General features: G+C 42.9%; 1 protein-coding gene across 3 annotated transcripts in view; it reads right to left on the bottom strand.

Moving 5' to 3' along the window:
• MYH7B (myosin heavy chain 7B) overlaps positions 1 to 15,481 on the bottom strand; it is a 54,502-nt gene that overhangs the window by 25,273 nt on the left and 13,748 nt on the right. For 2 of the 3 annotated variants that reach the window (XM_077335260.1, XM_077335259.1), the window contains exons 7-18: positions 14,374 to 14,470; positions 13,584 to 13,607; positions 10,886 to 10,978; positions 10,122 to 10,185; positions 9,927 to 10,025; positions 6,094 to 6,197; positions 5,072 to 5,210; positions 4,816 to 4,934; positions 3,878 to 4,027; positions 1,558 to 1,728; positions 453 to 632; positions 229 to 358 (exon numbers count right to left, since the gene is read on the bottom strand). In XM_077335260.1, coding sequence (XP_077191375.1) covers positions 229 to 358; positions 453 to 632; positions 1,558 to 1,728; positions 3,878 to 4,027; positions 4,816 to 4,934; positions 5,072 to 5,210; positions 6,094 to 6,197; positions 9,927 to 10,025; positions 10,122 to 10,185; positions 10,886 to 10,978; positions 13,584 to 13,607; positions 14,374 to 14,470 — 1,370 coding nt within the window. The remainder of the gene's footprint in view (positions 1 to 228; positions 359 to 452; positions 633 to 1,557; positions 1,729 to 3,877; positions 4,028 to 4,815; positions 4,935 to 5,071; positions 5,211 to 6,093; positions 6,198 to 9,926; positions 10,026 to 10,121; positions 10,186 to 10,885; positions 10,979 to 13,583; positions 13,608 to 14,373; positions 14,471 to 15,481) is intronic. The other variant, XM_077335261.1, reaches the window with a different exon arrangement.

The raw sequence follows: 15,481 nt of genomic DNA, 5'->3' as shown, positions 1-15,481 counted from the left end.
TTGCAGTAGCATATAAATTTCCAAAGATAGATTCTTTGAGTATCATTTGGTGGGGAAGGGAACATGGGTCTCAAGGACATGTGCTGCTTAATGTTTAGGGTTCCTGGAAACATCAAATAGAATGCTGGACTAGATAAATCTTTGGTGCAATCCAGCAGGCTTCTTATGTTGTGATGTATACCATGTATAATATTATATGGAGTGAGCACAAAGAGGAATGCAACTCACCGGAAGAGCCCACATAATTCTCATACAAGGTAGCTAACAGTTTATTTTGTGATTTTTGGAAGATGGCCACCACCGTCTCATTCAGGGGGTCTTTATTCTTATCTAGCCAGCCAACAATGTTGTAGGGCACCTGCAATCAGAACAAAGCAACAGGTAATAGAGGCCAAATACAGAAAAACAACAGTCAAAACCCAGAATATGGTAGCCAGGATAACAAAACATACCACTCCTGCATAGTGCACCAGTTCAAAGTGGGCTTCGTACTTGCGCTTCTTATCAGGACGGGGCTTTTGGAAGTTGGGGGATTTCCCAATGTGATTGTCATACAGTTTGGCCTTGAATGACATGTCAGATGCCTTGGGGAACATACACTCTTCCTCCAGAATGGACAGGATTCCCATTGGCTGCAAGACAAGGAAATTGATCATGAGACAAGCTTCATCTGTTATTATTTTCTAGAATAGGAATTATAAAGTATATAATTGCTGCCATGTATTACAAAGGATTGTCACCACTAAAAAAGAGTCTATAGTTATCATGCAAAGTATAACAGGACCCGATACGGTGGTTGGGGGCTGTGAGTGGCTGCGGTGGGGTGTGCAAAGAAGAAAGGGGAGGATTAGATAAGTTTCGGCTTCAGGCACGCATGCTGCACAACGGCAGCATGCACACCTGTCAGGGCATGTCCAAAGCGCACCTATTTAAGGCGCTATGTGCTAAGGACTTGGCCTCTTTGCCTGAATGCCTCTGAACAGCTTCCCGCCCGCCCACCCTATGATAATGTTATAGAGTTAATGTTGTAGTTAAGCTTGTATGCCTGAGGGCATGGGGCCTGTTTTCCCAGCAAGGAAACGAGACAGACTCCTTGTTCCTCAGGAATTGGTACGGGATAGCAGTCAGCAGACTGCCCAGGTGAGGGCCTCCTCTCACACTGTGCCAACCCTAACATGTTAATAAAAGTTGTGGCCATGTTGAAAGCCAATCCATTGTTGCATCTTTCTTCCGGCCAGAAACTGCACTCCTGCTAGTCAATGTGTTTTGTTTCGAGTCAGTGTCCTTGGGAGTAAACCTGCTTTGAGCATTAGAAACGACTTACAAACAAGAATATGATCACTTTTCAGTCAGAAATATAAGGAACTGGCAAGTATGCTTAAGAAGTCGGGGGATTATTGTACTGTGTTGTAAAATGACTGGCCAACCGCTGTTGGACTTCTGTTAGAGTGGTTGGAAGCCAGAGGGCACCAGAACTGGACACTGCAGCATGCAAATCCCTCATCCCTTTCGAGGACATCGGACTACATTTCCCACACCATCCTGTCCCAGCATTACCTTTTCAATCAGATCAATGCAAGCCTGCAAGTCCAGGCCAAAGTCAATGAAGACCCACTCGATCCCTTCTTTCTTGTATTCTTCTTGTTCCAGCACAAACATGTGGTGATTGAAAAACTGTTGCAGCTTCTCGTTTGTAAAGTTGATGCAAAGCTGTTCAAAGCTGTTGTACTGCAGATGGAAAACAAAAGCCAGAGTGCTTTGAAACTTCACCGTTGATTTGTTCTATTTTTTTAAAAAAAATATATGCTTCTTCCAAGCCCAATTAAAAGATTTAAACAATTTAAAATACAGTTTAAATTATACAATAATTCAGTTAAAACACATAAATAAACAGTACTAGAAAGAGGGTCGGTATCTGTTATTGAGGTGTACCAGAAGAAATTCATCTGCTGGCAAAAGACACTGATAGAGACAGACAAAGCTCTCCAGGGAGGGAGTTCCAAAATTTGGCACTAGGATAAAGAAGGCCCTTTCTTGGGGTTGCCACCCATCTAGCTTCAGATGGCGGGAGGCACCCCAGGTATGGCTTCTGAGGATGCCTGGAGTAGGTGGGTAGGCTTGTCTGGGAGAAGGTGGTCCTAAAGGTATATTGGCCCCAGGTGGCACAAGGCTTTAAAGGTTGAATTTATCCCAGAAGCAAATTGGAAGCCAGTGTACACAGAACAAGGCTGTTGGTCCCCTTCACCCTCTCCAGACAACACTTTAGCAACAGTATTCTGTACCAACTGAAGCTTTTAGACAGTCTTCAAAGGCAGTCCCATGTAGAGCACATTCCAGTAATCTAATCTAGATGTTAGTTAGCATGGCATGCAGCAGTGTGCCTTACACCCAAGGTATTGCACCACTGGCTGTATTTCCATTCTGAATCCTGGATGAGATGCTGGACTGCATTGAAAGGATGCATTCTGGGATAGCAACTGAAATGGCTACCCACTGTATTGCAAGATTATGCACTTCCCAATAGTGAAGGAGGAGGTACAAAAAGGGCAAGTGTAATTTAAAAAATAATGCTGAACATGTACAGTGATTTCTCATGTATGATCTATGGCTTATTTCTATCTTGGTGGAACTGTCTGCCACACATACATAGATGTTAAATGTGGGCACACATCCACAGAGGTTAAATGCACCTAGTTTTGGTAACATAGCCCTTGGCACTGTATCCTCAGCAAAAAACAGCCCGTGATTGCTTTCCTAAATAGTGCAGCATGGTTACATGTGACACTAGAACTAAATTTGTATCTTCTGGGAGGTGCAGTTATCTGCATAGCTAAAAGCTAGAAATTATGTCCAAATGTGCCCAATCCATGGATAACACAGAATATAAGGAAACCATAGATGTGAAATGGTGGCAGAATACTGCCAGTATTTATCAGGAGACATTACATTTATTGTGTGACCACTGGAACATTCTTTGATTATGTGAGCAATCTCGATGGGTAGAAAAACAAATGAAAAAATATAATAAACATTACGTGTGAAAACACCAGATAGGGCACATCCACCACACAGGTACAAAATGGTATACTTTCAGTGGGAATGCTAAGTATTGTTATCCTTCTGATGGGTGGGACCTCTATATAGATCTCTAACAGAGAATTCTCACCACACCCACCAAATAACAATTCCCAGAATTCTTGGAAGACAGCCATAATTGCTAAACTGTAACACTGATGTACATTTTAGCAGAGATAACCCTTTAAATTAGTCACCATGTGATAAAATAAAATCCCCAAGAGGGTGGAATAAGAGTACAGTGGGTTGCTATGTCAATACTGAGTTCAATAATTCATAATAATAGTACAATACTTGACCATAAGCCTACACGGTGGGACATTGTTTTATTTTACATTGATTGTACAGTGCTTAGGTTTTTAGGCACCTAAACAATAAACTTTCTCGTTATTTTATAATATACTGAAATCAGGTTCATGGCAGTTTCAAAATATTTTAAAAAACAGTCATGTGAGCCTCTGGAATGAATTCTGTAGTTTTTTAGCCTTGCATTCACATAGTGTAACAGCAATCGTTTTAGACCAGGGGTAGTCAAACTGCAGCCCTCCAAATGTCCATGGCAGAGGCTCAAGGGAATTGTAGTCCATGGACATCTGGAGGGCCGCAGTTTGACTACCCCTGTTTTAGACTGAGAGAGTTTATGGGTTGGATGTTCCATAGGCTTTGTGAAGAAAATCATAGAATTGGAAGGGGCCATCTATCCAACCACCTGCTCAATGCAGGATCTGCTTAGGTCTCTGTGCTCTCTTTTCTCCATGTGCAATGTACTGAGGTGGTTCTGAAGGACAGTTTTGAGACTTACCTCAAAGATTTCAAAGCCTGCAATGTCGAGAACCCCAATGAAGAACTGCCTGGCCAGTCTAGTGTCCAAGGTTTTGTTAATACGATGAACTAACCACTTGAACATACGGTCATAGGTGGCTTTGGCCAAAGCACCAACTGCATACACCACCTGCAAATGAAAATGTAACAATAGTTCAAAAGAAGAAACATTTTTTTCCTCTCCTGATGACATCACAGTCAAACACAGATAAAGGAGAGTGGTTACATAAATCAGTATGGATCAACATGAGCTTTAATAAAGATAAAGGTAAAGGTATCCCCTGTGCAAGCACCGGGTCATGTCTGACCTTCGAGGTGATGCCCTCTAGCGTTTTCATGGCAGACTCAATATGGGGTGGTTTGCCAGTGCCTTCCCCAGTCATTACCGCTTACCCCCCAGCAAGCTGGGTACTCATTTTACCAACCTCGGAAGGATGGAAGGCTGTGTCAACCTTGAGCTGGCTGCTGGGATTGAACTCCCAGCCTCATGGGCAGAGCTTTCAGACTGCATGTCTGCTGCCTTACCACTCTGAGCCTGCAAACTCAACAATGAAACCCTAAGCAGATTTACACATGTCTAAGATCATTGAGACCAACAGACACGGGGGACCATAATTCTGCAATCTTGAGCCACTGAGCCACAGCCCCCCTTCACTACAGTACCCAAGTCACATATGGCTTTTGTCCATCTCGTGATCCCAGCACAGCCTTTTTTGGTGGCCAAAGAGGACCACCCCCTTTGACTTTTTCCACCAAGAGAAAAACCTGGTTAGATTCAACCCAATGCATAATCGTGCCACATATTTCCCAAACCCTTAATATACAGTTGTGGAAGGTCTTGCCATTACACAAGCTATTTGCAGGGCCCACAACGAACAGATTCCATGTAGAATTGAAGATGCTAGACCAGCTACTTACCTGTTCTACATTCTGACCTTTGGTCACATATTCATTTCCAACTTTGACCCTAGGATGGAGCAGTCCCTTGATCAAATCAGCTGAGCTGATTCCCATGAGGTAAGAGGCTTTATCAGCACCTGCAGTGGAATCAAAGGTGAGCAATCAGGAGGTGTCATTTTCTGGGCCATCCCAAGCAGAGTTACATCCTTCAGTCAAGTGCCAGTCCTGCCAGTCAATGCTGCCTTTGTTTAGCCTGCCACTTCCAGTGCCTTACTTTCAGTGCCTTCAGCCTCAGCTTGCTCCTCCCGTTGTTTCTGCTTGAATTTCATGTTGCCAAACTGCATGATGGCTCCCACAATTTTATAGCAGCCATATTTCTCTTCAGGGCTGAAGCCTAGAATGTCCATGGCATGCTGCAGAAAGAAACAAAAGGGTGAACATCCCAGCGGCCTCAAGCTATTAATGCGAAGAAAGGAAAGAATTTGGCATTGGGTCCTATTTGGTTAGTCCAGAACTTGGATGCCCCGGGTGCACAATGTTTCTGTCTTGCCTCTGGCTTCTGAATCCTTGAAGGGGAAGCTGTGCAAGAGGACCGGCACTCCTTGGCTGAATTCCCCCAAAATAGCTGGCTAATAACAGCCATGGGAGGAGATCAAATCAGTTCAGAGCAGTAATGCTGGGGAGAGGAGGGTCAGCACTCTCCCCCATGCTGTTTCCCTGGTTTAAGCCAACCTTCAGAGAATTTGTTTGCCCTGCAAGGAAAATGAACTTGCATCACATAAATTAACCCTTTGTCTCTGTATACCTTCCCACTCTCTTGTGTTAACGTGTCTAATAACTCCTCTAAATTCCTAGATGGCTTCTTTTTTATAAAAAAAAGTTACAAGACTAGTCCTTTTTGTCATGGCCTTTCCCATGATAGAGGTTTACTTTAAAAAAAAAGCTGAGAATTCAAAGGAGCTAGTATGTCAGTATGACACCTGTGAGGTGTCAATTGTGATTTTTAAAGCCCCCAAATGCCCTCTAGTGCCAAGAGAAGGAATGGTGGCCAAGGGGAGTACAGGCAAGGAGGCATGAATGAATAGGAGCAAATGAAAAGTAGACAGAGAATTGTCACTCCATGGAAGGTGGGTAAGAATACTTTTTAAAAGATACAAAGAAAAAGCAGAACACAACACAGCAAAAATTAAGCCAACCTATTGTTTTCAGTAGAAAGCATATGGTTAAAGTTTCCCCTGAAATTAATGGTCAGAATTTTGTGTACCCTAGATTGTACCTAGTGAATAAAATACATACATCTGTTAGCATGAGTTCTTCTCCATCATCTAGGTTGTCCACAGTTGTTACACCTTGTGAGCAAAAGTGATAGTCGTAGGGGTTGGAAGACACCAAAAGCATATCTGGAAAGGAACAAACAAGAACTGAACTTTATGCTCTATGATATGCTTTGCGAGAGAAAGCCAATTTGAACTAGCAGACTGATGGCCATGTTTTATTTCTTTATTACGTATTTCTTTGGCCATGTTGTCAGCTATTTATGTTTGATAGTGTTGATTTTGACTTTGGCCTGAAAATGTAACAAGGAGCAAGAAATTACAGTATTTGGTGTTGTATAGGTGGGTCTGCTGAGGGCTGAGCTTGAGGTCTGAGGCAGGATCCAAGCAGACACAGAACTGACCAATGTGCAGCAAGGAGTCAGTCTGCTTGAGCCTATCAGTTTAAACCAATCAATGCTAATCTAGCCAATTGCGTTCATGGGCGGGGAGATCTATTGTCTGCTTTGTGTACATAAGTTGGGGTTTTGTGGGGGAGTTCTTAGTGCAGTCTTGGTATCATGTTGTATCATGTTGTTGTTATTGTATCATCCACAAGGAGGCCCCTGCATGTACAAATCATGGCTTTGCCTGCTAAATACAAGCAAGCTGCATCCAAGGACGAACCAAACTCCCATTGCACACATCTTGCTCACAAAAACTGTACTGGAGATATACAAGCTTAAAGCACGTTGGGCACCTGAGTTCTGTATGACAGGTGTTGCTTCCCAAGTACAAATTGTGACATATGAATGATCACTAATTCCCACAGGAATCTATTTCAGTTCGCAAGCATGAATGTAAAGTTCCTCATTCCCTCTCACAAGTGAGATTTTGACCATTCTCCTGTGGGTTTCCCCATGTATTTCTTGGGTTAATGTTGCCACCTAGCTAGCTGTATTTTCAGCTATTGTAGACAATACACAGTTTGTGTAAATGCAACTAACATTAATGAAAGTAAATTAATAGCTTTTTTGTTCCTCCTGTAGAATGCTGGCTAAGATGGTTGCCCTCTGAAACTATCTTTGTGAGAAGCTTAAACAGGTTAACTTATCGGAGGATGCTATTTACTGAAGGATGATGCTGAGCACAAGTGGGCAAGAAGCTTTGTTTGTTCTTGTTCATCCTCTAATGTTTCTTGACATGAATCATTCATAGCCCTTGCGTTTCACATCAGGCTTCCAGAAACTGCTTGGTGGTGATACAGAAGTCACTTTCCATTCATTTCCTTGAAGCCCCACCCAGGGTATATGGCAGCACCACCTTGAGAGGAAAGCTGCCTAAGGCCCTTTTCTGCGAGCGATCTCTTTGGGCTGCTGACAGATTTAGAAGTGGCCGGCCAGGGTCTTGTGACCACCAGATAAGATTACTGCTCGGCAGAGTTCTCCAAACGGGCCTAATAAGGAACTGTTTTGTCACCCAATAGCAAAAACAGCCCAGATTCTTTAATGCCACAAGAGCCATCTCTGTGGTCGGAAAAGGGTTCGCCAATATTTCCTATTTCATAGTATCTGTTTCCATGCTTGAAAAATGCTTCCAGTGCCAATCAGTGCAGGAGTGGGCGTTGGCTTCCATGGAAAAAGTTGCCTTCCTCTTTCAGGGAGATCCAAGGGTCAGCTGCTTAAATAAAGGCCTTCTCTACATACAATGTTATTTGTGGGAGCTTTGTAGGAGCAAACAATGAGCGAGAGGGAGGGAGGGTGGGATACATTTCTGTAAACAGAGAAGGTTACCAGAGCCAAACAGTTTAATCCAGTTCTGGATGCACATAGTTTTACGCAGCTTGTTCCATCTAGGGTTGGCATGCTGGCCTATTGACCAATCAAATATTGCCAAAAATTCCTTGAAGCCAAGAATACTAAAGAGAGGGCAGCAACTTACTATTTTTATTTTGTAATGGCTTCCTTTGCACATAGCTGGGGCAGAAGTGAGCATTGTTTTTCTCCTAGCCTTGCAACCGCCAAGGCTAAATTAGCAGGACAGCAAAACCCCCTCGAACTTATATTACTTAGGGCCGTGGTTCTGGCCCTAAGGCTGGAACAGCTGAGCTGGGTTGGGAGTATTAGATAACTTTATACTGCCATCTTTGACACTGTTGATAATGTTTTAATGGAGGTTTCTATGGACTTATTGTGTTTTATTGTTCCTATATTTCAAACTGCCGTGAGATGACACATGCCAAGAGTGGCAGAGTAAAAATCGAAATATAAATAAACAAACAAACAAACAAATAAATAAATAACTTCTAGGTTCTCTTAACAGCCACCTCTTTATCTACAAAGGTCCCCACACAAGCTCTTGTGTTGTGTTTAAAATAGCTGCTGCTGAGGAGTTTGCATGGTTTCTTGTAAAGGCTTTCATTTTTAATTTCTACCTGTAGGCTAACCCAGCTCTTCTAGGATGAAAGCCAAAGAGTGAATTGTTCACATTTATAGCGATCTTACTCAACGTTCACAAAAGATTACAGTAATTGTAATCGCCATTAGTTACAGTAATGCAATTGCTTCACAATTTGGCTAGTTTTCTAAGGTGGCACAGTGTTGGAATGATAGCCTAGAATGTAGAAGGCTCAGATCCAAATCCCTGCTATGCCAAAATGTAACTACACAGTATGGCACTGTCACAGTGCAATCCCAAGCAGAATTATATGCTGCTAAACCCATTGACTTTAATGGATTTAGAAGGGTGTAACTCTGCTTAACTTTCCAACCAACACACTTACTAATCAGAGCTGAAGCAGGCTTATTAACATCCACGGTACATTTTATGATGGCTTATTATCCATTCAAATACCAGGCAAAATGGGAAACAATAAATTGCCAGGGTAATGCCACTCCAGCAAACAAAGATATATAATGTATATATAAAGTAAACCATCTTTTACAACACTGGAGCTTCTTTTGTGCCTCTCTGAATAGTCTGAGGCCTACACAATACTTTTATTTGCATCTTTTAAAAGATTATACATAATACAAACACAGTTAGATTCCCTGGTTCACAAACGGATTATTTGCATCTTTAGCTGAAGGAAAGTTATCTAACCAAGGCATGGTATACTTATGTGTCAAAATATTCCCTATGTCCTTGTGGCTGAAGGCAGCTCACATTTTATAGTTCACAAAATAATACTCCCAATGATCCCCTCTTCCCATATTCCTCACCTTGTAGGTGAATAAATAAAAAGCAATTACTTTGGCCTGCATGTCCCGGCAGATGCATTTGAACACTTGAGCCCTTTTAAGTTGTTGTGTTCCGCAGCATGTTTGTTAATTTAATTATATTTGCATTTATTCTCCGCCCGCTCTCCAGAATACGTGAGTATGCAATCCTCTCAATATATGCAATCACCATTTTGTCTGAAAGGAGGACAGTGCATATTGTAGCCTTTGAAAATATGCACAGTGTCCATTTCAGACAAAATGTCATTTGCATGTATTCGGAGGATCACACATAACGCGTTCTCCCCACACAAGCGGTGAAATGCAATGACCAACAAGAGTTTCTCTCTACTCAGAAATGTCCTGTTATTCTCAAAATCATCTAGATCAGAGGAACCCAATCAGTCCACTGGCCTACTAGCTAGAAAAATGAACCCATTCAGAAATGCACGGCTATAAAGCACTAATGCCAATGGCACAAACACAGGATTAACCTGACTTTCAAAGGCACGAGCAGCTATAGCTTCTGTCGAGCTGGACAGCAGCTGGGGTTGTTCAGCAATGGACTGCAGACTGCTGAGCATTTCAGTACTGGCATCCTGTGCCAAGTTTTCCATGATTGTCAGGTCTCACTGTGCATTATTTTAAGGCCTATTACCTTGGAGCTCTGGTTTCTTTCCAGACAGGATTTGATAGTAGATGTGATAGCTTCTCTCTCCTGGCTGCTGGAAAATCACTCTTGATTTTTCCAGCAGGTCTAGGAATAAAGACAACAAGTTGTGTTATGGGGCTCCAGTATTATACTCTGCTGTGTTCTGATGCTGTTAAACAAAGGTGTGAGCTATTTACTCACAGATGTCAATGTCAGCAGAAGCCAGCTTCCCTGAAGGACCGAAATGGATGCGGATGAATTTCCCCTAAGATGTAACAGCAAGGAAGCTAGTTCATATATTGGACAAATTAATGAGGACATTTGCAATAAATCATCACATCTTTACAGTTTTCGCAATAAATCTTTACCGTTTACTTCTTCTTACCTGGGTGTTAATTGCCATGAAGAGCAAAGCAAGGCTCATATATCACTTCCCCATTCTATACATGCATCCAGCTAGTGTCTGCCTAAGGAAACCTGAAGTTACTTAGAACATTGTCTTTAACCTATTCTGTTCCAGATAGCAGGAGGAAAACCTTCTGGCAGGATATCCAATGTTCTTTGTAAACTGGATATGAAGCTTCATGCAAAATATTTATTTTCTTTATAATTAGTAGGTTTCCATACTGCCCCTCCTCATAAATGGGCTTAGGATGGTTTACAATAAAAATAGAAACATCAATAAACCTATAAACCAATTCCACTGAGCTATGTCCCACCCCATTTGGTCCGATGGATGCTTTTCCCACATTCTTTTGGGCTCTAGCCTGGGAATAATTTCCACAGATGAGAACACTGTGACTGCGATCCTAAGAACTTCCAACTGGACCTGCTTAGGATTGCTCCGTTCCTGAGAACCTGTTGTTGTTTCTTAAGACCACCGTGCTCTTATATTCAATCAAACCCCCATTTATACTGTCTGTGTAAATTCTATACATTAGCATGGTAACTTTGACTATACTTACAAATCGCGAGGAGTTGTCATTTCTCAGCGTTTTGGCATTGCCAAAGGCTTCCATAGCTGGGTTAGCCTCAATGATTTGATCTTCGAGGGTACCCTAAGAGATGCAACCAGAGAATCATTCAGATCCCCTGAATGCTGCTGAGGGCAAGTCGAGCAACACAGTGCAAGGGAAACTATTATTCACTTCAGCCCTAACCAACGCTCTCAATCACTGCTGAAATACCATGCCATTTCATTACTAGAAAGGGCCCAACAAGCACCTGCCCAATAGTTTGGAGCTAGTCGGCACATTATTCAGAATTAAATGGCAGATAAGAGGTAGTAAAATTACTGAATATACCACTTCAGACTGAAGAAATGCCTTACACAGCAAAAAAAAAAAAGTTCCCATGTATAGTAAACCAGCTCCTCATGGGATGTCATGGATATGCTAGGCTTTTACATGAGAGATACATTTGAAAATATGATGTGGTGAAGTCTGGAATTTTAACACCATGTCTCATATCACTCAGAATAGCACCAAACCATAAAACAAGAGGTTTTGTCGGGTGAGATCAAAATACGTGACCATTGCTATACCTAAGTATTTTCAACATTTTCATTGGTGAACCCGACAGCCATCAGAGCATAGTGATTAGAGCAGCCATTCTCAACAGGGATCATGTGGCCCCTTGGGGGGCCCTCACATATTTGAAGGGGGCCACAGACTGAAAAATGTGAGAAGAGGAGCCTGAAGGGTTTAGGGCCCCCCTGATAATTGAACAGATTAATGACCCTTTTTGTCATGTATGACATCATTAATTGCTAGAAAGTTCAACCTTCATCAAGGCGGGTGCAGGGGTAATAAGGTAATCCTTTCCTTTGTTTGTGCCTAAATTAATGCATTCAAGAAAGCAATGAATGCACATGCTCCTCTTGGTTGAATGTTCTAGAAATCCATCATGCACATATATAAGACAAGAAAAGCTGAGTATAGCTCAGGCCTTTTTCAGTCTAACTCATTGCCCAAGCAGCCAACCTGCCACAGGATGCCCTGGAACCCAAGAAGAGCTCCTAAAAGGGTCATGACCAAAAAAGAAGAAGAAGAAGTTGCAAGGTTGGATTTGAGTATCAAACTAAATCTGGGAGATCCAGCTTGGAGTCCCCACGCTGCCGTGGAAGCTCACTGGGTAACCTAGGGCCATTCACTCTTGCCCAACAGGGGAGGGGGGTGATATTATAAGCCAATTTGGGCCTCTTTTGAGAAGCAGGGCAGAAATCTAAATAAATAAGTGATCATTGAGGCTGGGTATGATTTCGCCAAAGATTCCTCTGGGCTGATGCAGACATTTATAGCTCCTCCATACAAATTGACTCCCCTGAACGCAGCCATGTGGCCAAAGAGATGAATGAGCTATCATGGCTGCAAATATAACTAGTGACATGCATGGGGGAGACAATAGATAAATGGGCCGCATGACTCATTGGAAGCAACCATCTCTTTTGGCATATGCTTCCAGTCACGTGTTCCTCTTTTCTGGGCAGCTGTGTCAATGGGGTACTCTGTGTGGGAGAGGCTCAAACATCAGAATGAGTCCAGTCATCTTTAGGAAAACATGGCCGTCTTTACTGGCTACTTTGGCATTTCATGTTCTTTTCCTTTCCTTTTTAATGGAAAGAACTCTGCATCAGCACCAATATTTGAATTTCTAATCTTAATGGACTACAGTTATCATGCCTAGCATTGTGTTCCCTTGGATGCAAGGGAATCTAACAGTATAACACCATGCTCACAAGCAAGGCTCTGCAGGGACTGGCTATGCCAAAGGTCATCCTAGCCCTTGGGGTACCATTTGCTCTTGGCAACAAGAGCCCTGTGTGTGCACCCTATGAGGGACCTTGAATTTATTTTGTTTAGGTACATTACTTAGATGCAGAGCCTCAATGATCCCTAAAGCACTACTCTTCTGTTTCACATTCATCCCCACAACTGTGCTATAACATAAATGGGAAACCGTGGGCCTAGCTATATGATACACTCCTAGGACTGGCCTGGGTTGACTCAACAGACATGGTTTGAGAGTTCTGTTCAGTTCAGACTGGGGCCATGGTGCACAAGAAAGGGGGTTTAGGAGCCCTTGCCAGGGCTGCCAACTACCAGGTGGGGCCTGGAGATCTCCCAGAATGAAAACAGATCTCCAGACTGCAGAGAAAATGACTCCTTTGCATGGATGGATTCTGTGGTGTTGTACCCTAAAGAGGTCCCTCCCTTCCTGGAACCCGGTCCTCCCCAGGCTCCACCCCCAAAACAACCTGGCATGTTGCCCACCCTATCCCCAGCCACATGTCCATTTTCCAACCTGAAATGGACTATTTGCCCTGTTGCAGAAACTGAATGTGCCATCCATCAGTCATGTTATAGTTTCCCACTAGAGCTAACAGAGGCTCCACAGGGCAGTTTCAGGGTGGAAAAATGCATGAGAGAGAAAGGCTTAAGCTCCCTGTCCCCACACAGTACAGTCCCAATACAGTTTGGGCCTATATACGCTTGAGAAGCCCAGAGCTCCCAGTTTCTGATTCAGGAAAAATACATTGAGTAGTGAGGCCCTGCAGGCTTGGTGCAGGGATCTGCAGGTGCTGTACAAGGCTGAACACAAGGCAAGGAAGGAGGGATGTGATTTCTGCACTTCCTGTATCAACATCACCATTTCAACACTTACCCCAGTTTTAGTGGCAGGAGATATCTAGAGAAAAGCAAGAAAAATACATTTACAATTCTAAAAACAGAAAATCAGAGACACAAACAATTGCCAGCTAAAGAGGAGAACATTCCAATTTTTTTCTGTAAGAGTATCCAAAAAGCATTAAGGGTTCCAATCCAGAAAAGATTAACAATTGAAAAAATACAACAAAAATATGTTAAATAGATTAGATCAAGAAAAGCATCAAGAAGTAAGAGAGTTAAAAGTCAAGTCCAGGGAAGGAAAAAGATGCTGGTGCATTTCTTTCTGAAAAAACAGTCCAAAAACGTCAAAAGCAACTGCAAAGATATCTCAAAAAGAAAAAAAAGGGAGGAAAGAAAAAGAAGAGAAATAGCAAGATGGAAAAGAAAGAGAATTAAAAAATGTACATGATGAAGAAGAATCAAAATCAGCAATATGGATAACAGGGCAAGACTGCAAAAAGCAAGGCTTAAAAGAAAGAATTACAAACAATTGGGAGTATTTTTACCCTTTTTTAAAAAGAAAAAGTATGGCGGTGAAAGGAAAGAGTCTTCAAAAATCCACAAAGCACCCTCTGCAGGGTCTAAGTGTCCACTTTTAAAACCTCTTTCTCCAAAACCAACTGTTTCAAGCCTTGCTTGTTTCAAAGTCAAAGAAAAAGCCACATCCAAGCACTCTGCCAAACACCAAAGAAGTTCAAAACAAGACAAAAAACAAAAGAAACTGAAAACAGCAAAAACAGCAACAACAACAAAAAGAGAGAGAGTTTTTCAAACAAGGCCCTTACTCCTTTCTTGCCCGGAGAGTCACCCAAGGCTGCGACAATGGCAAAATATTGAATAACCCGCTTGGTGTTTACAGTCTTACCAGCACCAGATTCTCCGCTTAGAGTAATAAAAATACACAGATCAAGAAAGTGAGGCGGCTACTGTCCAACATTACACAGGCACACAGAAGCAGTCAATTTCCCAGCCTCCCAGAAATATGCAACAGAGTTGGGGATGTGGGGTTGTGAGGCTAACCCAGGGGATCTCCTACACAGGGCTGAATACTGAAGCATTGGTGGTTCAAATGGGTTTGCTGGAATCTGCACAACATCCCCTGAAAATCCAAGGGCAATATGAGGTGGAGGAAGCCCATCTAACATTGCTCCTGAAGGGATGGATGATGCCACACACAATGGTTTGATCTTTGTTTCTGAACTTCAGCTTAGATGGCTATGAGCTGAACACCTGCACCTACTCCACAATGGCTTACAGGACTGAGTTCTACCGAAAGACTGCATGTGACCACTGGTGGAGGGGAATGATGGATATGCGTGCCAACCCCCAGGTGGTGGCTGGAGATTACCTGCTGTTATAGCCAACCCTGATCCGTTACCCTAGAGAAAACAGCTGCTTTGGATGGTGGACTCCATGGTATTATACCCTGCTGAGGTCCTCCCCTCCCCAAATCTCACCCTCCTCTCAAATTGCCAGGTCCCCTCTGGTCACTGGTAGGAGATGTGAGCAGGCTTGCCAAATCCAGGTTGGGAAAATCATAGAGATTTGGGGGTGGAGCCTGGGGAGGACATGGGCCTCATCTGGGTACAATCCCATGCAGTCCACCCTCCAAAGCAGCCATTTTTTCCCAGGGGGACTGACCTCTATGGTTTGGAGATGAGCTGTCATCCAGGGGATCCATCCCCTCCTCCCCTCCAGCCATTCCCCAACCGAGAGCTGCCCAGCCTAATGATATAGAGGCTTCTTCATTACTTTGGATTTATTGTATTTGCAAACACTGTAACTTCATCCTGCACATCAACTATTTACAAGCTGCACTTTCCATTGGAGGCAATGGACAAGGAACGGGGGGGAAGGCAGCTGCTCTTGAGCAGTTCTTTCTTGTTGGGTCCA

This window comes from Paroedura picta, chromosome 4, assembly GCF_049243985.1.
Source record: "Paroedura picta isolate Pp20150507F chromosome 4, Ppicta_v3.0, whole genome shotgun sequence".
Classification (NCBI taxonomy): Eukaryota; Metazoa; Chordata; class Lepidosauria; order Squamata; family Gekkonidae; genus Paroedura; species Paroedura picta.
Note: the sequence above shows the minus strand (reverse complement) of the source record. Positions and strands in the feature narration are given on the sequence as shown.